Consider the following 25,117-nt stretch of genomic DNA (forward strand, 5'->3'; position numbering starts at 1 on the left):
TAAAGATGAAGGAAGGGTTGGGGAAGGAGAAAGTGGAAAAAGTAAAACTTGAAATAAAAGGAAAATGACAGAAATGTGAGATGCGATTCTGTTAAGGAGATAAAGAAAATTAATATAAAGAATAAACAAAAAGAATGAAAAAAAATACCCCAGCAAAATAAAGTGCAGAAAAGCCCTCAAAACAAAACAAAACAATGGTGGGGGGGAAAAAAGCAATGTACCCCCCTCCAATTGCTGTGTTTTTGAATGAGTGATTTCTGTCCAGGGTTTACCATATTGAAGTCTACCAGATATAAGGGAGGGATGGTAAGTCACTATTTTTTTTTTTTTTTTTGTCTTTTTGAGACAGGGTCTCGCTATGCAGTTCATGCTGGCCTTGAGCTCACTTTGTAGCCCAGGCTGGTCTCGAACTCACAACAATCCTCCTGCCTCAGCCTCCTGAGTGCTGGGATTATAGGCATGAGCCACCACACCCAGCTCAGTAAGTCACTACTAAGAGCTATGTCCTTTGCATGTTTGTGTTTTTGTGTATGAATGCTGAATTCTGGTCTGTGGTTGATTAATGGTGACTATCTTTTGGCAGCTACCAGTTTGTGTCGCTCTGTATGGCCCAAAGCACTGCTGTAGCTTAGCTCTGTGGCATGTGTGTTTGTGAGGTGCCCCCTTACCCCGCTCCAGAGCCCCTTTATCTATATATCCCAGTGTGTGACCCAGGTGGTCCACAGAACTCTGTGTTGGATGTAGGCAATAGATCCTGGTGAGAGATCAAGAAGTCATCTAGACTTAATGCCAACATTAAGTTTCTCTCTAAAAGCCCCACAGGACAGGCCTTATTTCTCAGCTCAGAGCACAGGATACTATATCCTTGGTCTGCTCTCAGGCTTCTTAGGGGGCCTATTTCTAACCCATATCCTCTCTACCGGTGTCATTTGTGGTCATTTCCCACCTAATCACCAGTAGAGTGATCCTAGAAACCCTGAAGTGTAGTTGTTCTGTTGCTTTGTATTAAACAATGAACTCCTTCCCAGAATGGCTCCTGATTAGAAACTCTCCAATGGTGGATGCTGGCCCTGTATTTCTTCCCATGCATAAGGAGTCACTTTTGGAATAAAACCCCACACTATTATTGCAGTTTACAATAACTGTGGACTTTTCTTGGGACTAGTGCTGCTTGGGGGTGGGGGTGTAGTGCTGCTGGCCTGGTCTGCTGTTTCTCCCTGGAGCTGGCAACCCTTTCCCTGTTACCTTGCACTTGTGGAGACAGGTCATTATCCCTGAGAGCTGTGGTCTGCATTCCAAACTTCTTTGTTCTTTCTTCTGTCATGCTTCATTTCTCTGGCTTCTCTGGTTTCTAGTTTTCTTGTCAGCTCTTCTGATTTCCAGAGATCTGCTTTTTTTCTTCAAGTCACTAAGTTAATTGTTTTTCTTGTGTTTTGATTCCAGGTCCTAGAGAGGCATTATTTTGCTGACTGTCTGTACCATTTTAATCCCTGTCTTCCTTGTTTGTCTTTTGAACTGGGAATTAAATCCAGGACCTTGCATGTGCTAGACAAGTGCTTTAGTGCTGAGCTGTGTATCTCCAACCCATTGATTTGTTCATTGTTGCATCGCATTGTGTTCTTGCTAGCTTGTCAGGCTGGCCTCCCAACTTTGAATATTCCTACTCCACTTCCTGACTACTTGGAAGTTTTCCTTTCTTTTATAAGTCTTGATATATTTTTCAGGCTAGTCTTGAACTTCTGTACTCATAAGTTTCCTCAATACCTGGGACCGTAAGTGTGTGGCACTACACCTAGCTAATGTACCTATATTCATGACTTTTTTTTGATCTAATAATGTTGAAGAAATCATTCCATATCAGTGAACTCTGTTCCTGTTTTAAAAATCAAAGTAGCTTTAGCTTTGAACTCTGTTATGCTATAGTGTGTTCCCTAACATCTATTTTGAGGAAACTTGAGGGTGAAAAGAAGAGCTACTAATTGTGCCAAGATAATAGGTATAAACTGCAAATCTTCGCACTGAGTTTTATGTAGTTTAGTAGTAGATTGAATGCTTATGGATCCAATGTCTGCCACCAAAAAGAAAAAAGAAACCGAAATTCTCAACAAATTTTTAGTCACTCAACTGTTAGACACCTTCACTGTATTCTTGTGTGCAACTGAAATTTATGTAACATACACGCACATGGTGAAATACATGTGTAATAACTTGCAGTCATGTTTTTTTTCCTGAGGTATGTCTTCTCAGTTTAAGAATATAGTTGTAGGGCCAGGGATATAACTCAGTGGCACTGTGCCTCCCTGGCAAGTACGAGGTTTGTAAGTTCAATTTCTGGCACCAAAAAAAATAGCAGTTGTGAGACTGAAGAAGTCTTTAAATAAAGCTAATAATTTCTTTCAGTACTGTAGATATTTGAAGTCTGATTTGCTTCTGACTTCTTTTTATAACTTTTGTTTAAGGTGAGTCCCAAACTTTGATAACTACAGCAGCTGTTTTTATCATTTTTACTTTTTTAAGTCTTAAAAAATTTTTATTTTAGAATAAAGCCAATAGACAATGTAAATGACACAGGATTTCAAAACAAGGTAACAGGAAATCAACAATAGTTACTATAATGCCTGTTATACTGTCTTCAAAATAGCTGCAGATACCTTCAGAGTAGTAAAATTAAACAAAACAGAAGCAGAATAGAACCAGTAAAATCAAAACAATGAATGCAGTACAGGACTTTAAAATAAGATAATAGTAAACCAAAATGGCCACTGTAATGTATCGTGTTATTTTTGAAATAGCTGTGCTTGCCATCAGATACAGCAAAATCAAATAAGATAAAACAGAATAAAACCCAACCAAACAAAATAATGAGAGAATAAATCAAGATTTTGAAATAAGATAATAGGGAATTAACAATGACCACCACCTTCAGAAAGAGATCCTTCATATATGCTATATTGTGAATTGTTATTCTCTGAATGAATGATCAGGCTTTAGGCCTGCAGTGTCAGTGAATCAATAAACACTATAAGCATTAAGTTGTATTTTACCACTAGCTATCATCACAGCCTGAGTTTCTCTGGATCTGTAGATCACTTGGGGTTGGAGTGAACCCTGGCTGTTCTTATCTCTCTTTGTGCTGGAAGGGGCTAACATTTGGCTCTCCCCCAGTCAGCTCTTCATAACTCCTCTTAGCTTCTTGTTGATCCCACTCCCACAGTCTGTGAATGGTGTCAACTCACAGGAGGTCTTTCCTGCATGTTGACTTCTTACTTACAGTCATTTTGAAAAGTTTTACTTTTTCATTTTTCATTTTGTTTTGCTATTTTACTTTTTGATTTACTCAGCTTAGGGGGATCATACCTTTCACTATTTTGTAAAGAGAGAATTCCTACTTAAAACAGTGACAGCAAATCCAATCATATATAAATCATGTACTTTTAAAACTTTACCAGTTCCTGGGGCTGGGGATTTAGCTCAGCGGCATAAGCACCTGCCTTGCAAGCAGGTGGTTGTGAGTTTGATCCCCGGTACCGATAAAAAGTTAAAAACAAACAAACAAACAACTTTACCAGTTCCTTTACCAACTGTACTGTATTGCTACTAACAGTTAAACTGGGCTGTGGAGGGAGGGCACAACAAAGAAAGAGGAATTAGAAGTTAAATCAGTAAGGAAAGGGGAAAAATATCAGTTGGTAAAAAACAGATTACACTTTGTTGGAATTATTTTTTTTTAGCTTGAATAAAGGGCTAATGTGGGGATTTCAGAATATTTGTAGGAGTAGTGGGAGAGATATAAAGGGAAGGAAATGTAATTAGATTTTGAAGGAACTTACTAATTTTTTGGTGCTTATTTTATCTTTGGTCCTCATTCACAGTTTTGGTCATGGTTATGCTGTCATACCTATGAAAGTTACTGTTTGGATTAAATTAGTGATTAATTCTTAACTTGAACATGTGCAGAGAAATAAGTATTTGGTAGATGAACGGGGGAAAGAAAGGAAAAGGGAATATGAAAGAGAGGAAGTGGCGAAGAAAAGTTGAAAAAAGACATTGAAAAACAAAACAAATCAACCCCCCCCCCGTATAGTTGTCAAAGTACAAAATGTAAAAATCAAAGTCTTTATAGTTCTATTTATATTATAGTCTAAATTCTGTTGCAGGTCTTCTGTCAGTGTGGAGGGGGATCCTGCACCTTCTGCTTAACTGCATATGAGCAAGAAAGCTTGCGAATCCAGATGTTTCTCTTAGCCTGCTTCCAGGGTGCAGGTAACATTCTGAATATGGCTACTTTTTGGCCTGTGTCTCCATATTCAAGATCTATACATTCCTAGTTTTACTTTTTCGATTCATTAATAATATTGTGTCACTTAGTTTCCGAAGTCAGATATTAAAGGTTATATAGTAAAGGTTTAGTTTATTGTGGCATTACTCTATACAGTCACAGTTTTTCAGATGGTGTGACATTTCTATCTAAACAAAGCTTTAACCAAATCTTAGTTGCATATATAGCAGTAGAGTCAAACTCATTTTACATCTATCCAAGTCAGTTTACAGAAATAAGCTTTATGATGCTGGAAATACTATAGCACTGTTTTTTTTTTTTTTTTTTTCGTTTTTATCGGTACCAGGGATCGAACTCACAACTGCCTGCTTGCAAGGCAGGCGCTTATGCCGCTGAGCTAAATCCCCAGCCCCCTATAGCACTGTTTTTTGAGACACAATCTAACTGTGTTGCCCACGCTTGCTTTGAACCTGCCCTTGCCATGCTTCATTCTCCTGAGTGCTGGGATATATTCCATCATATCTGGCTCTTATTTTCTTAATTGTGCAATTGAAGCAATAATTTTCTAACGTTGATAATGTGAATATTACCTAATTTTTCTTTTGATGCTTGACTTTTGGTATCATATCTAAAGTAGCTTTGCACAACCTAAGGTGTGAATGTATTTGATATATGTAATGCAATTAGTAGTTGGTTATGCAATTGATTTTGTCAACCAAGAATATGGATTGTTCATGAGCATAAATATGAATATGTGTATCTGTTTTTTGATTTTTTCGTTTGTTGCTTTGAGGATGAAACCTCCCCAGGGTCTTGTGCATGAATATGTATGTAATCTTTTGGTTACGAGACTTTGTTGAGTTTGATTTTGGTTTTGTGACAGGGTCTTGTCATGTAGTTCAGGCTGGCCTTGAGCTTGTTACGTAGCCCAAGGTGGCCTTAAACTCACAGTGGTCTCCCTGCCTCAGCTTTCCATGTGCTGGGACTGTAGGCATGTGTCACAATGCCCAGCTGAGTGAGTTTGACTCTTTGGTTGGAAAAATAAAAGCTTTAGTTTTGGTTCTTATGTCAGTTTTCAATAATTACACTGAACTATTTAGAGAAGTTCAAGTAAAAGTGATAGACTTAATTTCTCTTGACATGTTAGGTGGGTCTTCCTTTCTTCCTTCCTTCCTTTTGGTACTGGGAATTGAACTCACTGTTTTGTGCTTGCTAGGCAGGTGCTTACACTGCTGAGCTAAATCTCCAGCCCATGCATTTTTAATGTCGCAAAATGTTATGCAGCTTGTTGCATTGTTATATGAGGTGTATTCTCAAGGGCAGTTAGAGTCCTGTTTAGTGTAGATTTACATTTCAGGTTTCTTTTTTTTTTTTTTGTCTTTTTCCTTTTTATCGGTACCAGGGATTGAACTCACGACTGCCTGCTTGCAAGGCAGGTGCTTTATGCCGCTGAGCTAAATCCCCAGCCCTACATTTCAGATTTCAATAAAAAATTCTTTTAAAAAATCTATTACTACTTTATTATCATTTGTATATAATTGAAATCCATGCAGTTGACTAGAAACACGGTCACTTTTGCGAGTAAACCATCTGTGGTCTGTTTAAAAGGAATTTTGCCAGTGGAGGATTGCAAATTGCTTGAGCCTCAGCAAATGCATTTTACTGTAAAGAATAGCTCAACTAGTACTGGAGACTAGAAGTCCAAGATGGAGAGGCTGCATCTAGCAAAGGCCTCATGATTATTACATGGTGGAAAAGTTGAAGGGCATGCAGACAGGTATAGTAGAGGCAGATTTTAGTGAAAAACTTATGAAGATTTTGTTGTTGAGTGTCTCAGTTTGTAGTGCAGGCTGGCCTCGAATTCATGGAGATCCTCTTGCCTCAGCCTCCTGAGTGCTGGAATTACCATGCCCAGCTGTAGAAGTCTTTATAAATTGAAAATTTGTGGTTATTAAACAATGAAGCCCTCAGCCTTTGTAGAATCATTGTTGTGCTTTTTATCTCTAGGAATCTGACTATTCTGGAAACCTCAAAGGAATCATACTGTACTTGTCCTTTTGTGGCTGGCTTACTTTACTTAGCTTAATGTCTTCATGGTTCATTATCTATGTGTGCCAAAATTTTCTTCCTTTTTAAGGCTGTGTAATGTTCCATCACAAACTAGGTATGATAGTGTTGTATACCTGTTAATTCCAGCATTCTGGAAGCCTGAGGAGGATTCAGTCTTCCTGGAAGCAGGAGGATTGCAAGTTTGAGCCCAACCCAGTAATTTAGCAGTTCAGCGAGACCCTACCTCAAAAAAATAAATGGGCCCAAGGATTTAGCTCATGAGATGCTGGACTCAGTGCTTAATACTACAGGAAAAATCAAGCAAGCTAACAGAAACCCTCCATTGAATGTTACATACACTACATTTTCTTTGTTCATATGTTGTGGATATTGGAATTGTTTTAATCTTTTAGTTACTTCATATAATGCTGCCATGAACCTGATTGTACAAAAACTTTTTCCCTACTTTCAGTTGTTTGTGTATAGACTCAGATTCCTCTAGCATTTTGTGCATACTTTATAGCCCTTTCCCCAAAGTCACAGTGGTGGGGGAGCTTGAGAGATAAAGTGAGTGAGTCAATAAACAATAACTTTCCCAATCAGAAAAGTAGCACCAGTCCAGAGGGTCACTGATTAATTCTACTAAACTTTTTTCAAGAGAGTGTCTGAGTTATCCAGACTGGTCTTGAATACTTGGATTCAAGTGAATCCTAACCTCAAGTGTTCTGAATAGCTGAAACTATTGGCATCTGCCTCTATCTAGCTTCTGTCATTGCAAGAAGAAATTATACCACTTCTTTACAATTGCTTCCAGAACATAGAGGTAGAGGGAATACTCAGATCACTAAGGACAGCATTGTCCCAATAACAAAATAGGACAGACATTACAAGAAAGGAAAACTACAGACCAGTATTTCTCCTGAATAAAGATGAAGAATCCTCCACACAGTACTAATATATCAAATCCAACAGCATATGAGAGTTTTATGCAGGGATTTATTTCAAGTATACAAGACTGGTTCAGTATTAAAAATCAATTAATGGGACTGAAGGGTTATAGCTCAGTGATAGAACACTTGCTTAGTGTGCTATACTACAAAGCTACTGCAATAAAATCAGCATAGTACTGGAATAAAAACAGACCTGAAGATCAATGGAATAGTTTAGAAGATACAACTACAAACACACTCAGCCACCTTATCTTTGACAAAGGGGCCAAACACATTCACTGGAAGAAAGATAGTCTCTTTAATAAATGGTGCTGGAAAAACTAGTTCTCCATATGCTGAAAACTAAAATTAGACCCATCCCTATCACCATGTACTAAACTAAAGTCAGAATGGATCAAAGATCTAATTTTTTTTTTTGTCTTTTTCATTTTTATTGGCACCAGGGATCGAACTCACGACTGCCTGCTTGCAATGCAGGTGCATTTCCGCTGAGCTAAATCCCCAGCCCCCAAAGATCTAAATATTAAAAAAAAAAAAAAGATCTAAATATTAAAACAGAAATACTAAATCTGCTTTAAGACAAAGTAGGTAGAAATCCTGAAGATACAATGGTAGGCAGAGAATTCATGAACAAAAATCAAACCACATGGGAAATACTTTGCAGAATCAATAACTGGGATCTCATCTTAAAAAGTTTTTGCGGGGCTGGGGATTTAGCTCAGCGGCATAAGCACCTGCCTTGCAAGCAGGCGGCTGTGAGTTCCGTCCCCAGTACCGATTAAAAAAAAAAAAAAGTTTTTGCATGTCAAAAGAAATCTCCAACAGAATAAAAGAAACCCATAAATTTTGAAAAAATCTTAGTCAACTGTCCCTCAGACAAAGGACTTCTGTCTAGAACACATAAAGCATTAAAACAATCAGATCCCTGAAATTCAAAGATCCAATGCAAAAATGGGCATCTTGGGCTGGGGATTTAGCTCAGCAGCATAAGCACCTGCCTTGCAAGTGCATGGTCGTGAGTTCTATCACTGGTACCGATAAAAAAAAAAGGGCATCTGAGGTGAATACACAGTTCTCAGATGAAACATAAATGGGAAATAAATACATGAAAAAATGTTCAGCATCATTGATCATTAGAGAAATGCAAATTAAAACCACACTGAGATTCCATCTCACCCTGAAAGAATGGCCAGAATTAAAGAAAACTACAAACAATAAATGGTGGAGAGGCTGTGGAGAAAAAGGAACTCACCTGCACTGTTGGTGGGAGTGTAGACTGGTACAGTCACTGTGGAGGTCAGTCTGGAGGTTCCTCAAAAAGCTGGGATTGGAAATCCCATTTGACACAGCTATTCCACTTCTAGGCATATTCCCAGAAGAATTGAAAACATCAGTGATTCATGTGCACCCATATTTTTTAGCAGCACAATTTGTAATAGCCAGATCTTGAAAACAGCCTAAATACTCACCAATCAAGGAATGGATAAAAAAGATGTGGTAGTTTTATACAATGGAGTACTACTCAGCTATAAAGAATGATCACATGAGATTTTTATAGGTAAATGGATACAATTTGAGACGATACTCACAAGTGAAATAAATCAAACTCACATATGTAAATCCTGTATTGTTTCCCTAATGTAAGAAATGGTAAAAGTACATAAGATATAAAATCCTCAATACTGTGAATCTGCTCACAGGAATAAAATATAATATCTGAGGGAAAAGGAGGGGGAAAAAAGGGAAAATAAAAAATACCTAAATTTGTATAAACACACTTACGAAAGCTAAGATGATTGTGCTACAAATTCTGTTCTTGGAACAAAATAGTTAACGTTCATAGGATTGGGTCAATTTTGCATGTTTGTGTCTGGTGATCTGAGGAACTCTTTTGAAGATCACTATGTAAAATAACAACATTAGTTATGTTCCTACCACCTTGTTTTGAAGGCCTATATTATCATTGTTTTGGGCTCCTTGCTATTGTTACTTGTCTTTTGTTTCTTGTTTTTCTAGTAATTTGTTTTCTTTTGTTTTCCCCTCTAATGCAGAAAGGATAGATATACATGTAGAGGTTTATACATGCCTAGAACTTCTAAATATTTTATGAGAAACAATTATATGTGATGACATGAACAGCTACTTTGAAGAAAAAGAGACATTATGATATTTTACTGATTTCCTGTTATCATGCTGTGGAATCCAGTAATGATTTTATTCTTTCCTTAGAGTGGTTTTAGTCTGAAAGTATGGACGATATTTTGAAGAGAACAAGACATTATGGTGGCCATTATTGATTTTCCCATTGCCTGGTTTTGAAGGCCTATAATGCCTCCATTACTCTGTTTTGATTAGTTTTTTTTGTTGTTGTCTTTTTTGAGACAGGGTCTTGCTATGCAGTTCAGGCTGGCCTTGAGCTCACTTTGTAGCCCAGGCTGGCCTCAAACTCTGCAACGATCCTCCCACCTCAGCCTCCTGAGTGCTGGGATTACAGGCGTGAGCCACCACGCCCGGTGTTTTGATTAGTTTTATGCTATTTTGTTTTGTATGAATTCATTGTGTATGACGATATAGACAACTATTTAGAAGAAAACAAGAGACATTGTAGTGGCCAATGTTGATTTCCTGTTGTCTTGCTTTGAAATGTATGTCACTTATATTGTTTTCTTTTGATCTGCTTTGTTCTGTTATAGTTTGTTTCACCCTCTTTATTTATTTTGTCTTTTTTGAGACGGGGTCTCGCTATGCAGTTCAGGCTGACCTCGAGCTCACTTTGTAGCCCAGGCTGGTCTCCAACTCGCAACTATCCTCCCATGTCAGCCTCCCGAGTGCTGGGATTACAGGCGTGAGCCACTATGTCCGGCTTTTACCTTCTTTAAAATTAAAAAAAGATCATAGCCTTAAGCTTCCACAACACCCCATCACCATGAATAGGATGGGGAGAAAAGAGTTAATGAGGAAAAAAATGATTTGATCATATCAATATATAAAGAAAAACATTTGACAAAGCCTGGGACAGTTTCCTTAAATTGATATGTAACAGCCACAAAAACCTTACAGGAGCATCATAGTCAGTTGTGAGAAACTAGAATCTCTCCTATTTTTCTTTTTTTTTTTTTTTTTTTTTTGATTTTTCCGTTTTTATCGGTACCAGGGATCGAACTCAGGACTGCCTGCTTACAAGGCAGGCACTTATGCCGCTGAGCTAAATCCCCAGCCCCGAATCTTTCTTATTTTACATCTATGTTCAGGTACAGGAGAAGGATGTCCTGTCTCACCACTGTTTTTTCATTCAGTATTGTTCTGGAAGTCTTAGCTGGTAGGATAAGAAAGAAAAGGATAGATATATAGATTGGAGAAGAACTAAATGAGAAGGAAAAACTTTGTAGATGACATGATTGTCCTTGTAGTAGAGCTGATAACAAAAACAACCCTGAAACTAAATGATTATAGCAGGGTTTCAGGGTACAAGCAACTCAGATACTTTCTAATATACCAGAGTAGACAGTTGGAATTAACACATTCCACATCCACATATATATACATGCATTTTTATTAATCTTTTTGAGATAGAATTTGTCTTGGTTATTTTTGTCTTGTTGGTGAGACAAAATACCTGATGCCCAAAGTGAAGCAAAGAAAAGTTTATTTAGCTTATGGTTTTTGGAAGTTTCAGTCCATGCTCAGCTGACTGCCAGACAAAGGTGACATGGTACTGGGGCCACACTTCCAAGGCAGTAGCCAGAGCAGAAAGGAAAATAAGCTTCTTCACCTCCCTTATATTGTACATAGGCCAGCCCTTCCATTCAGGGCCAGGGTATAGCACTTACAAAGTCTCTGTGCCTTCCTCTTGCACAGGATGAGGATATTTAGTGTTGGGAGCTTGTCTTCCTGCTGAGTCTCTCAGTTAAACTTCTCAAGTTGGCCCAATGTATCAACCATAATAGAATTTCACTATGCAGTTCACACTGGCCTTGAACTCACAGTGATCCTTTTGCCTCAGCTTCCTGAGTGTTGAGGTTACAGGGGTGTACCACCATTCCCTGCTAAAAATGGTAATTATTCTGCAGTGGTGCATGTGTCTGATCCCAGCATTCTGGGAAACTGAGGCAGGGCAGTCACTAGTTGAGGTGCAGCCTAGGCAACTTGGTAGTTTAACCTGGTGTCTTAGTTACTTTCTTGTCATTGAAACAGTACCCGACATCCACAATTTAAAGAGTTTTATTTTGGCTTGTAGTTGGTAAAAGCTTCAGTTCATAGCTGGCTCTAAGGCACGGGGGCATGATAGAAGAGTATCACAGAGGAAAAACAGTTCATGGCATGACAGGTGGGAAGCAGAGAAGGGTGAGTAAAGGAAGCAAGGAATATACCCTTCCAACCCATGTCTCTGTTGACGCCATCCTGCTACAGGCTTCACCTGCCCATTATATCTGTCTATAAATGCATCAGTGGACTGACTAATCATGTGCCCATAATCCTGACAACAACCCCCCCCCCCCAAGTACCAATCTGTGAGCACAGGAAGCTTTAGGGGGACATCTAAATTAAAAACCTTAACACTCGGCAGTTTATTGATTTAGTATGAGACAGTGTTGAGAGCTTGCTTGGAGGTTCTAGCAGGGGAGCACAGCTACTCAAATGCCCTTGATCGAGGAATGGTCCTCTATCAGGGGTGTTTGATCTTCTACTCAGTGTGCCATTTCAGGATAAATGCACATGGAATAGTGAGGGAGAAAAGGGACCCTTACCTAGTCAGCCAGATGAGCTAAATCAGCCAAATCAGCCCTGGTGATCAGTAGGGTGAGATATCCCAATCAGATTGTCCTAACGTTCTAAGATACTATCTTGAAATAAAAATAAAAGGAGGGCTGGGTTAAAGCCCTGGATTCCATCCCACCATCATCAAAAATAAAACCAAAAAGCCAAAAACATTTTCTCTAAGTTGATCTATTGCTATGTGTCCCCCCTGAAAATTTCAGTATGTAACTTTTAGATATAGATGAGCAAAATTCCTTTAATCAAGTAAATATCCTGAAAGCCCACTAAGTGAATGCATATTGGACAACAGGATATTTACAGGGATTCTTAGGTATTATTATCCAAAAGTATCCATATTTTAAATTAATTTTTTTGAGACAGGGTCTTGGTAGATAGTTTGGCTGGCTTTGTGTAGCCCAGACAGGCCAAACTCTTGGTGACCTTGCTTCAGACTACCAAGTGTTGGGATTGCAGGTGTGTGCTACCACTTTCAGTGGGGAAAATAAAAAGTATTTTATTACTTTGTTGTTGTGTCTTCAGTGGGCTATTTGAACAGTTTCTAGCTGGGTATGGTGGCCCATGTCTGGCTGAAGCAGGAGGATTGCTGTGCGTTTGAGGTCAGTCTAGGCTAGTGAGGTCAAGGCCAGCCTGCAATAATGAGAGATCCCCCCCCCCAAACAAACAAACAAAAAATAAACTCAGAATAATATTTCTCACATTTCTTTTTCAACTTGGAAAGCATTTAAGAACTTTTGTTCTTGTTTCTTTCTATGTGGTTTTTTTCTTTCCTGTTTGATTTTTGTTTTCTGGTATTGAGAATTGAAACCAGAGCCTTTGCACTGAACTACATCCCTATCCCTTACTTTTTGAGACACAGGCTCTTGCTAAATTGCCCAGGCCTAGAGACCTTTTTCTTGGTGCCCCTGGAGTACTGGGATTATAGGTATAGAATAGCAAGACTTGAGTAGATTCAACTTTAGTTTTTTACTGTTTCTAGGATTCTAGCTCAAGAATGGTACTAAAAATATAATCCACAGATTCCAGCATTACTTTGAAGCATCTTTTTTTGTGTGTGGTGGGAATCTTAATGTATCTTTTTTGAACCCACTTCATAACTGCTAAGTCAAACGTTTAGGGTTAAGGTCCAGGAATCAGTGTTATAGCTAACTCTTTTTTTTTGTTTTTTCTCTTGGTCTTTTTTGAGACGAGGTCTTGCTATGCAGTTCAGGCTGGCCTTGAGCTCACTTTGTAGCCCAGGCTGGTCTGGAACTCGCAAAGATCCTCCCATCTCAGCCTCCTGAGTGCTGTGAGCCACCACACCCAGCTGTTATAGCTAACTATTAAGGATGCTTATTTGTATTAGTTTGAGTTGCATGGTAGACAGCTTTACCTATTGCACCCCACTGTTTTATCCAATCTAAGCCTGGAAGGCAGCTACAACTAGTTGACCAATTCTATTTTTCTTACAAAGAGAAGCTTTTATTTCGTGCAAGTTAGACCGTAGGACACTTGTTTTTGCAGAGTAAATTTCTTCTAAGGATTCCAGATACTAATAGAATTTCCCAGGTATGTGTGGTGTGATATTTTTTGGGGGAGAGTCTTGTGGATTGAACTCTCAGTGTCCTTGTCTTGAGCTACATCCCTTTTTTAAATTTTAAATTTTGAGATAGGGTTTTCATGAGTTGCCTGAACTTGGCTTGAGCTTCCAATCATTTTGCCTCAGCCTCTCAAATTATATATAGGATTATATATGTGTGCTTTGACACTGGTCTTGGGTGTATATGTTGTTTTGTTTTGGTATTTGGGGATTGAACCAGGCCTGTATATGCTAATAAATAAGCACATGTTTTACCATGGAGCCATACCCTCAGGTACCCCCTTTTTGTTAATAAGATATTTCTTCTATCTTTAGTTTTGTAGTTACAAATTCTCATTTTGTGGGTTTATCGATTCAGAGGCAGACCATGGTTCATTATTTTTGTTCATTCTATTATTAAGATTATCCAACCAGAATCTGGATATAGGACTTTTATCCTGTTGTTTTTCACCTCTTGCATTATTTGTAGAGTTGCCCACAAAATGATCTCGTTTGCAAAACAATTCTGAGTCTTAAGATGAATTGATGAAACTATCATTTGCTTTCTCTGTATGTTTCTTAAATATCTTTTTTTCTTTTTGTTTTTGCTTTAATTTTGGGATGGGAATCTCACTAAGTCATGCAGAGTAGTATCTTGTCTCAAAATTACTACTACTACTACTACTACTACTACTACTACTACTACTACTACTACGACTAGACTGGAGATGTAGAGATGTAGTTCTGTGTAAAGTCCTTGGGTTCAGTTCCCAATCCTGGGAGGAAAAGGTACCAGACCAGACTCAAGATGTTAGATGTGGACCTTATTTATTTAGAAAAAGAGTATGTTTTCTAGAATTGTAATTGGGCTAGATTTTGTTATCTCTGAGGACCTATCATGGTTCGCAATGGTGTCTTTTAGTTCTACAGAGCTTCTAACTAAAACTGTGTAGAATCCACCTAAAACTTAACCCAAGATAGAATTGACAGTCAAATTTATGTTTTTGTCCTTTGTAGATTACTACTGTCTTGCCTTGAGATCCTTATTGCTTTAGAAAATGGTACACACATTGTCCACTGAAATGGAAAAAATAATTTCTTAAAAGAAAGCTACATTCTGGCTTCTGTGAACGAAGTTGAGTGACACGGTAACATTATATAGAGTTTTAAGTTTCTGTTTTTTTAAAATTATATATTTATTTATCTGTCTTTTTTGAGACAGAGTTTCACTATGCAGATCAGGCTGGCCTTGAGCTCATTTTGTAGTCCAGGCTGGTTTGAACTCACAACAATCCTCCTGCCTCAGCCTCCCAAGTGCTGAAATTACTGGCCTGTGCCACCATGTCTTGTTTGATTTTTCCCTTTATGCTGAGGATTGAACGTGGATAGCACTGAGCTGTATCCCTTGGCCATTTAAAATTTTTTTTCTTTTCATATGGTTTTGCTAAGTTCAAGTTGGCCTCCAATTTGTGATCTTTCCCTTTTAGCTTTATGAGGGGTAGGATTACCAGGTAGGGTGTGTTGCCAAATGCTACATTGAGGGTGTGTGTGTGTGTGTGAACTAAATCTTTAGAAACCTGTGAAACAAATTTCATTTATTTTGGATGAGAGTAAATACAGTATAATTTTTTTGTGTGTGTGTCTTTTTGAGACGGGGTCTTGCTATGCAGTTCAGGCTGGCCTTGAAACTCACTTTGTACCCCAGGCTGGTCCCAAACTCACAACGATCCTCCCACCTCAGCCTCCTGAGTGCTGGGATTATAGGCGTGAGCCACCATGCCCAGCTACAGTATAAAATTTAACAGATACAAGGATATGCCTTAGGCTGAGGCAAAAGGATCGTAAGTTTGAGCCCAGCTTGGGCAGTTTAGTGAAATTGTGACTCTAAATAAAAAATAAATGGCTGGAATCGTAGCTCAGTGCAGAGGGTCTGGATTCAGTCCCCAGTACTGGGTGGGTAGGCGGGGGAAGTACAATCTAAATTCCTTTTCTTCCTTATTCTGAATTTATTTCACTAGAGACATTCTTGGTAGTGTTCCTGATGTATCTGCTTTTTTGAGGGGGGAAGTGAAAGAATTAGCAGAGTAATTTTGACCCGAAACTATCTCTTGTTATTTGTGCATAATTATAGGGCAGTGATCAGTTATCAAAGTGAGCTCAGTTATTTTCTTAACAGTAGTTAATTAGGGTCTTTTACTTCATTAATGCATGCATCTGTGGTATAAAACCAATAGTTGTAAAACTTTTGGTCTGGCATGGTGGCGCATGCAATAATTCCAGTCCTTGAGAGGCCGAGACAGGAGGATTGCTGGTGAGGCTGTGAATTTGAGGCCAGCCTGAGTTGCATTGGTGAGTTCAAGGCCAATTTGAACTATGTTGTGAGACTTTGGCTCAAAAAAAGACTGCAGAGGCTGGGCAGTGTAGCTTAGCAGCGCAGTACTTGCCTGGCAAGCATGAGGCCCTGAGTTCGATTCCTGGTACAGAAAAAGAAAATGGGCGCGGGGGGGGGGGGACTGCTGGCATGATTCGAGGCTGTGGTACAAAGCTGAACTGAAGTAGGAATCATTGTATGTTTACCTCTGCTTTACACTAGTATATAATTAGAAGAAGTTTACTTAGGAATATCATTAAATACCTTGTGGTTAAAAATAATGTAATTTTATTAAAATTAGGTCCTCTAAGTGTGTGCTACATTGTGTCTTCCTAAAATTCATGTGCTGAACCCCTAATCCTCAATGTAAATGAGGTTAGGAGATTGGGACTGTATTGTTCCTTTTAGAGAAACACTGCTGAGCTTGCTGGTTTATTTTTTTATTTCTTACTTTTTTGCGGGGGAAGGGGAAGAGGGGTCTTGAGACAGGGTCTCACTGTGTAGTCCAGGATGGCTTGAACTTGCAGCAATCCTCTTTTTTTTTTCTTTTTGTACTGGGGATTGAACTCACGACCATGCGCTTGCAAGGCAGGCACTTACGTCACTGAGCTAAATACGCAGCGATCCTCTTGCCTTAGTCTTCTGAGTGCTGGGATTATAGCCTTGTACCACCATACCTTGCCAGGTTGCTGTTTCTTTATCATGGCACAAAGAGAGCCATCTGTAGAACTTGAGTGTGCTGGCATCCTCATCTTGGACTTACATACTCCCAAACTGAGAAAGTTAATTTGTGCTGTTTCACCCACCAGTACATGGATTAGCTCGAGCAGGCTAACACATAGCATGTGATTAAATACTAAGTGTGTCTAAAACACTTCAGTTATTTATAGAATTATGGTTGTTCCCTTGAAGGAAAGCAGTTATGTAATCGTTTAACTGTTACAAGTCACTTAATGATAGGGAAGACACTCTTGAGAAGTCATTGGGTGATTTTTGTCATGTAACCTAATGGAGGATACTTACATGAATCTGGCTGATACTGGTTAGTCACTCCACGTGGCCTGGTGATAGTCTAGTGACTGAGTAATAGTAGTAGAATAGTTGGACACCATTAAATTCATTAAAATAGTTTATATCAGAATTCCTTTGTGTTACTGTAACAGAATAATACAATCTGAATAATTTATAAATATGTTCATGTATGGTACAATATTTCTGTCAACATTAGATTGCATAAATGAAAGTAGAGCCATAGGAGCTAAAAAAATTCTTACTGCATGGTGATACCATAGCTATTATCAGGTTGTGCAACATACTACCTTGTGATAGTGCTGGTATAAATAAACTTGCACTGCTAGTACAGAAATGTAGCATATATAGTGATGTGTATAGTACGTTCAATAATAATTGACTGTGTTGCTGATGTATGTTTGCACTACACTTTTTATGCTATTTAGTGTATTACAAAAAATGTTCACTGAGTGCTGAGTATGGTGCTGCAAGCCCATAGTCCCAGCACTGGAAGAGGCTGAGTTAGGGTTGTGTGAGTTTGAGGCCAATCTGGGCCGAATAGTGAGCTCAAGGACAGTCAGGAATAAATAAGTAGTATAGATTTCACTTTTTTTCCCTAATGCATCCTTGGCAGCAATTTTTAATTTTTATTTTGTGAAAAGATCTTGCTAAGTTGCCCAGGCTGGGTTTAAACTTGCCTGCTGTACTCTTTAGAAGTTACCAGAAAGAACAGAACAATGTGATACACTGAAAGAAAGTATTTGCCAGTCACATATCTGAGAAAATAACCCAGTAAAAAATGCGGAAGATTTGAATTAAAAGTTTGCAAAACAAAACAAAACACCCAAATATATTCAGAGGACAATTAAACACCAAGAAAGATGCCCAACCTCTTTAGTCCTTAGGAAAAGACAAAGTAAAACAACTATGATTAGATTAACCACTGTTCATCCCTTAGAATGAAAGAGAAACAAAGAAGGTAAAACTCTTCTTCTTTCACTTGACAGATTTTTATGAAGGAAAAACATTTTTGGTATTGTGACACACTCACAGGAAACAGAAATTTCACAATGTACAAGTGCATTTTTAGATATATAGCATGATCATTTTTTATCATTAAAAGAGTGCTGTCAGCCCATTGATTTTAAGAACCCTCATTAGGATATGATTTATAGTTTAAAGGAAAAAAAGACTTTAGGCCTGTTTAGAGTATGATATATATTTTTTTAATTCTAGAACCTCAACTCTGACCTTCTAAATGAAACTTATTTTACTCAGTTGTAACATAGCATTTATTTAGCAATGCTGTGTTGGATCAAACTGTGGAATTAGGTGAGGTTTAGCTGGGTCGTTTTCCCTGTGTTGGAGATGTACTATGGTAAAAATTTTGTTAATTCTTCACTATGAAACATTTGGTTGAGAAATAGATTGGTTTGAATTGTTTGATTAGGGAAAAGATTATACTCGCCAGGATGATCAAAGAGCCCTAACTTTTTTTCTTTTCTCTATGTCTTAAGGATTCTTCAGGCTCATTAGTGCAGAAGGCTTCCCACACAGTTTTTGTTTTCTTATTTTAAACAGCTAGGATAATACTGAATTTCAAAACCAAGATAGAGAGAAATACCCCATAGTTGATATACTGCATACTGTAGTTCTCAAAACAGATCCTCAGACTGGTGGCCCCAGGCCTGTAAAGTCAAATCAGACAATACAAGCATTAAGTTGTTTTTTAAACCCCAGTTGCAGTCGTCCCAGCCTGTGTTTCTCTTGAGTCGCCTGGTGGCCTAGTGCAGTGGGGGCATTGGGAGGTGGACACTTCCTTGTCTCTCAGCCCAATTCTAATCCTCCCAACTCAGGCCTGGAATTCTAATCCTCTCAATTTACCGCTGGAATTAAAGGCCTGTGACATCATGCCCAATTTACTGTGAAGTTTTTATTTTTATTTATTTTTTTCTTTTTGAGACAAGGTCTTGCTATGCAGTTCATGCTGGCCTTCGGCTCCCTTTGTAGCCTAGGCTGGTCTTATTGCAATACAGTGGTCCTCCTGCCTCAGCCTCTGGCGTGCTGGGATTTACAGGCATGCACCACCATGCCCTGTTAATTTTTTTGAGACAGGGTTGTGCTATATGGTTCAGGCTGGTCTGGACTCGCTGTGTAGCCCAGGCTGGCCTTGAGCTCTTGGCAATCCCCCTGAATCAGTCTCTCAAGTGCTGAGATTACAGACATGCGCCCACCATGCCTGGCTGCTATATATATATATATTTTTAAATAAGACTAGCTTGGGGCTGGGGATTTACCTCAGTGGCATAAGCGCCTGCCTTGCAAGCAGGCAGTCGTGAGTTCGATCCCTGGTACTGATAAAAGCGAAAAAGACAAGACAAAACAAAACAAAAAACTAGCTTTTCTAGTAATCCCTACATGGGGCTTAGGGGGATGAATATGGGAGTGGGGGTGGAGTAGGGTGCTGAAGCATGAGAATTGCCTTGAGTTCGAGTTCAGTCTGGGGTATCTAGTGAGTTTAAGGCCACCTTGAACTACAAAGCAAGACTCTCAAAACAAGTTCAGGTTCTATTGTATGGCTCTTGGCAGAACCATTCACTGCATTTTTGATCATACTGAGTAAAGACAAAAAAGGACTTAGAGAATTGTTTCAGAAAGTGACAAGAATGATGAAATAACTGTTAGGGGAAGTATTTTGAGGGGAATTTATTACAATGTGACTTAATTATAATACTTTTTAAAAATTTAAATCACACTTTTTGATTTTCACTTGTGTGAATTTTAGGGGAACACAGTTCAGCCCATAAGAGCTACCACAAGGCCAAATAACTTAATGATTTGATCGGTTCCGTGAAGCTGGACTATGGCATATGTGAAGCCTGGTTACTGTGGTGAGGTGGTTTGCTTTTATTTAATTTTGGACTTAATCTGGATTTGAAATATGTACAATTATACTTTTTTCTCTTTCTTCACACAAGTAATTCTTGGCCATTCAAGAAAAAGTTAAAGGCCTTTTCTCAGAATGAGTTTTATTTTTTCATTAAAGAGAAGTTTCAAAAAAGGCTAATAGAGTAACATTAATTAATACATTGTGTATTGTAATCTTAACAGTAGTTACTGAGAGTGCAAGATGTAGGCATGAAATATTGTTCAGACAATATTAACACAAACATTGTTTTTCTACTGGGGATCAAACTGACGACCTCTCACTTGCCAGGCAAGAACTTAGGACGCTGAGCTAAATCCCAAGCCCCACAAACCTTTCTTTTCAATTGACTGAGAAACTAGCTTATATAACTATCTTACTATATTGTCTGTGTGTGTATGTATATTTCCCTTTTCTCTTTCTTCCTTTCCCTTTTCTCCCATCAGTTTCTCTTCTTTTGAACAGTTTCTTCTCAGTTAACAGTTCTATTGTGCATTTTGGATCTTATTTTCTCATTCTGCTTCTCACGCTGTGAGAAAATACAGTGTTTACACATGTGGGTCTGATTTATTTCACTTATGAGTATGGTCTGAAGTTGCGTCCATTTACCTAAAAGTCTCAAGTTTATCCTTATTTATGGCTAGAATGAGTTTTATTAAAAAATTGTTTTCTCTTTGACCTCAGTTATTCTGATGCTTGTAGATCTTTGATTTAGGACTTGGTTAGTGTCTTGTATCTAGAATCCTGCTTTAGTAATCACTTTGCTATTACTGTTTCACCTAGCATCCATTGAAAAATTTTTTTCTAATGGATTAAATCCCATATTCTTTAATTGGAGTAACTATTCACACAAAAGCCATTGTTGTAACTATTTTAATGTATACAGTTTCATGACATTGAGTACATTTACTTGGTTGTACAATGGCTCTTTACTTAACTTTCAGAACATTTTTGTCATCCCTCAAGGAAATCGCATTGTTAGTAAGAACTCAAGATCATCTAGCTCTGCCAAAAGGAATAGGGTTTTAATCTAAAGAAAATCATAATTTCTTTCAGACTCCTTTATTTAATGAAGCAAATGTACAAATGCAGAAAAAATGGAAACTACAGTATTTCCTGTTTCTGAAGCAAAAATAATTGTGAAATGTTCTTAGTTTCTTTGCTTTATGTGTTTTTAGTGGTCTAATTTTGAAAGTATGCTCACATTTTTATTTTACGGTCATGGATATTTAGCATATAAGTTTGAATGTAGAGCACTACAACTGAAAAGCTCTAAAGTCCACATTCTCCCACCCCCCAATACTGGGCATTGAACCCAGGACTTTCATACTAAGCTACATCTCTAGCTCTTAAAAAAATTTTTTTTATAGGTAGCATCTTGCTAAGTTGACTAAGCTGGTCTTGTATTTGGGATCCTTCTGCCTTAGCCTCTCACAGTGCTGGATTACCAGCTTCCCTACTTTTCCCTTCCCCTCCCTGAGTTTCATTATGTTGTGTCTGTTGGCCTTGAATTTACTGTGTATTCCAGATTGGCCTTGAGTTTGTGACAGTCCTCTTGCTTCAGCCTCCTGAGTGCTGGGATTACAGGCATGCACCATCACTCCTAGTTTATGGTCAATATTCATACTTGTAGATATTAGCTTAATGTTGCTTTTTATAAATATGTAAATACACATATAGAACTTAAAAATAAGTTTCTGTATTACTTTATTTATACAGTTAGATATACATGCTTTATACATTAATTATATTGTGAAGTATGATAGTTCATTCCTAACTTAATGATTACTAGGAAATTTAAAAGCACAAAAGTCAGTTTTGAGACTTTAAAAAAATTAGATATGTTAAGATATGGTCTTTATGGGGTTGGGGATTTAGCTCAGTAGCTTTCGTGTGATTGTGAATTCGATCCCTGGTACCGGTAAACAAACAAACAAACAAACAAAATATGGTCTTTGTGATTATTTAAACAAAAAAAAATAGTCTGGACTACAAACATCCAAATAAAACCTTCATTTAAAAAAATACGAACTGTTGCCACCTAATATCTACCTTTTCTTTCCCACACACATAAACGTGCCTGCATATTTATACTTTGTGTTTTTTTCTTCCATCAGGCTGAATTTTATGTTTTGTTATGTTACTTTATTTTTGGAACTGGGGATTGAACTCACTACCTTGTGTATGCTGGGCAGGTGCCTGTGCCAGTGAGCTAAATTTCTGGCCCCAGGCTAAATTTTACATCAAATGAATATTAACACTTTCTCTGTGTTACAGTCTTTTTCAAATGTGTCACATTAATTTCATAGTTTAGGGGAAGTAAGTTGATTAAAAACTAGAAACAGTACATGTTAGGAAAGGGATAAAAGTGTAAAAAGCATTCATTTAAAAATGTTTTTTAGCCATGCGTACAGGTGTTCGTATGCAGTCCCAGTGCACAGGAGACTTGAGGCAGGAGAATGGTGAGATCACTCTGAGCTACAAAGAGAAACTTTGTTGAAAAAAGTAGAAAAAACAAAAAGCCCTCACAGACTGGGATGTTGCTCATTGATAGACTGCTTGTCTAGCATGCACAAGACCCTGGGTTTGATCCTTAGGACTATACGCAAAAAAGTAAAATATAAAATAAAATGTTTTCAGGCCATGTTCTGACTTCCGTAGTGAAAGTACTTTTTCCCTACCCTAGTGTCCTAGAAGGAAAACATCACCATGGCCACAGAAATTGGTTCTCCTCCTCGTTTTTTCCATATGCCAAGGTTCCAACACCAGGCACCTCGACAATTGTTTTATAAGCGACCTGATTTTGCACAGCAGCAAGCAATGCAACAGCTTACCTTTGACGGGAAACGGATGAGAAAAGCTGTAAACCGGAAGACCATAGATTACAACCCATCTGTAATTAAGTATTTGGAGGTAAGTGCAATGAATGTGCTTAAAATACACAAAATTTGAGTTTTTTTTTTTGAAGTTTTCTAAAGGTAGGATATACTTATATTGCTTGAATTAGTGGGATGAAGTTAATTTCAGATTTAAGGAAATCAGACCATCTCAGCATATTTTTTTAAACTCTGCATCTTGTCCTTGGCTTTCTTAATTCCTCTTCTTTTTTCTTTTTTTGAGATGGGGGTCTCACTATGCAGTTCAGGCTGGCCTTAAGCTCACTTGTAGTCCAGGCTGGTCTCGAACTCACAACGATCCTTTTACCTCAGCCTCCGGAGTGCTGGGATTATAGGCGTGAGCACAGGCATGAGCCACCATGCCCAGCTACTTAATTCCTCTTGAATTCTGCATCACCTTCTGAAAATTATTAGTTTCCATTTTAAATACAGGCTTTGTTCTAGTGGAGAGAAAGGAAAAGAAAGGATCAAGACATATTATGTACAGATACAAATTTTCTATGACAAATGTGATCATTGTGTATGGAAAATATGGAGTAATAAAAATTCTGAAAAACTTTGAAAAATTCATAGAAGAAAGTACTATACTTTAACCAACAGGTCAGCCTTAAAGCACTTATCAAACTCTGTACAAAGAATAAGAGATTACTAGCAGCAATATTTCTGTGAGAACAGAAATAAAAAAACTTTTTGTTTTGAAACAAAGTATCTTCCTATGTAGTTTGGCCTCACTGTGTAGCTCAGGTTGGCCTCAAGCTCCTGCCTCAGCCTCCCACAGTTGTGCCACCCTGCAGATTGCAGTTTTGAATATCAGAGGCATTGACCATGAAAGCATGGATTTTCCTGTATCTGAGATTTTGTAGTTTGCTGCAAAGAGCCATGTTTAATTAAGATTGGGCATCATTGTGCACATTGGCACAAACCTTAATCCCAGCACTCCGGGAGGCTGAGGCTGTAGAATCACAAGTTATTTTAGTTACTTTTCTCTTGCTGAGACAATACCTGATGCCCAAAGTTAAGGGAAGAAGGATTTATGTAGCTTACAATTGGTAGGGTGGAGGTTTCAGTCCATAACGGGCTCTAAGGAAGTGTGACTTGGCAGAGAACAGTTCATGGCAGGAAGACTGTAGCAAAGCATCAAGGGAGCCAGACAAGAGTCTTTCTGTCCCTTATATTGTATGTAGACTACCCACCCTGTGGCAGCTATAGAACTCACATCCTTTAATCCTAGCCAGAACTATGCCAAACCAATCAGTGGACTGATTTACTAATCACATAGCCCTATTCCCAGGATCACATTCTCTAGATTTAGCTCTGAAAAGCTCTATGACTGCATGATAGAATTTGATAGGAATTAAGAAAAAGGCAAGATATAGGAATCACTTTGTGGTGAGGGTTTTGGAATAATCAGGATGTTTGTCTTTCTCCTACTATTTCCTTTCATTAAGATATGGTTTGAAAAAGTATTGGAGTCCCCAGCATCTTGGTATATGTGCTGCCGAAGTATGCAATTCTCTAGCATCTTGGACGAATGGTGCTAGTGTGTGTAATTTGAGGAAGAAATTGTAGGCAGTTATTAGGAGGAAAGAGGGAACAGCTCTTCAAGATAACCAGTATTTCATAAGTTTTAAAAATTAATATTTTAAAGTCCTGTTTTCCTCTTATTTATAGACTATATTTTGTTAATAGTACTTTCACATTGAATATAATTAGATTGTATACTCACTAATTATTCTGTTTTCTTATATTAACAGAATAGAATATGGCAAAGAGACCAGAGAGATATGCGGGCAATTCAGCCTGATGCAGGTTATTATAATGATGTAAGTATAAAACATGTACCATCTTATTAAGACTTCTTTATTTTGACATTTAGGCCTAAAAATATGTGAATTCAAGTTGAAAGTGGTCTTCTATTTTTGTATTTTTGTAGTTGAAATGAACAATAAAAATACATATGAACGATGGATTATATTTTTTTCAGTTTAAATATTCCTGTATGTATGTATGTAGGTAGGTAGGTAGGTAGGTGGGTATGTGTTTTTGAGACAGGGTCTCTCTTTGCAGTTCAGGCTGGCCTTGAGCTCCCTTTGTAGCCTCATCTGGTTTCGAATTTGCAACGATCGTCCTGCCTCAGCCTCCCATGTGCTGAGATTACAGGTTTAAATATTTAAAACCATGCCTGGTTTTAAATATTCCTTTTTAAGATGAACTTTTGATGTGGGTCATAAAGCAGTATTCAACAAAAGATTGAACTACCTTTAAGTCTTGTAATAGGAGAAATTTATTGCAAACAAGTT

General features: G+C 38.0%; 1 protein-coding gene across 15 annotated transcripts in view; it reads left to right on the plus strand.

Annotated features, from left to right (window-relative positions):
* The window catches only part of Wdr33 (WD repeat domain 33), a 99,503-nt gene that overhangs the window by 14,145 nt on the left and 60,241 nt on the right, over positions 1-25,117 (plus strand). For 6 of the 15 annotated variants that reach the window (XM_023561101.2, XM_063258811.1, XM_063258812.1 and 3 more), the window contains exons 2-3: positions 22,607-22,833; positions 24,572-24,640. In XM_023561101.2, coding sequence (XP_023416869.2) covers positions 22,630-22,833; positions 24,572-24,640 — 273 coding nt within the window. In that variant the 5' untranslated portion in view covers positions 22,607-22,629. Of the gene's footprint in view, positions 1-349; positions 482-4,140; positions 4,264-19,779; positions 19,891-22,606; positions 22,834-24,571; positions 24,641-25,117 lie in introns of all 15 variants that reach the window. The other 9 variants (XM_063258803.1, XM_063258802.1, XM_063258805.1 and 6 more) reach the window with 9 other exon arrangements.

This window comes from Cavia porcellus, unplaced genomic scaffold (genome assembly GCF_034190915.1).
Source record: "Cavia porcellus strain 051 isolate PalLab524CR breed Dunkin Hartley unplaced genomic scaffold, mCavPor4.1 scaffold_12, whole genome shotgun sequence".
Lineage (NCBI taxonomy): Eukaryota > Metazoa > Chordata > Mammalia > Rodentia > Caviidae > Cavia > Cavia porcellus.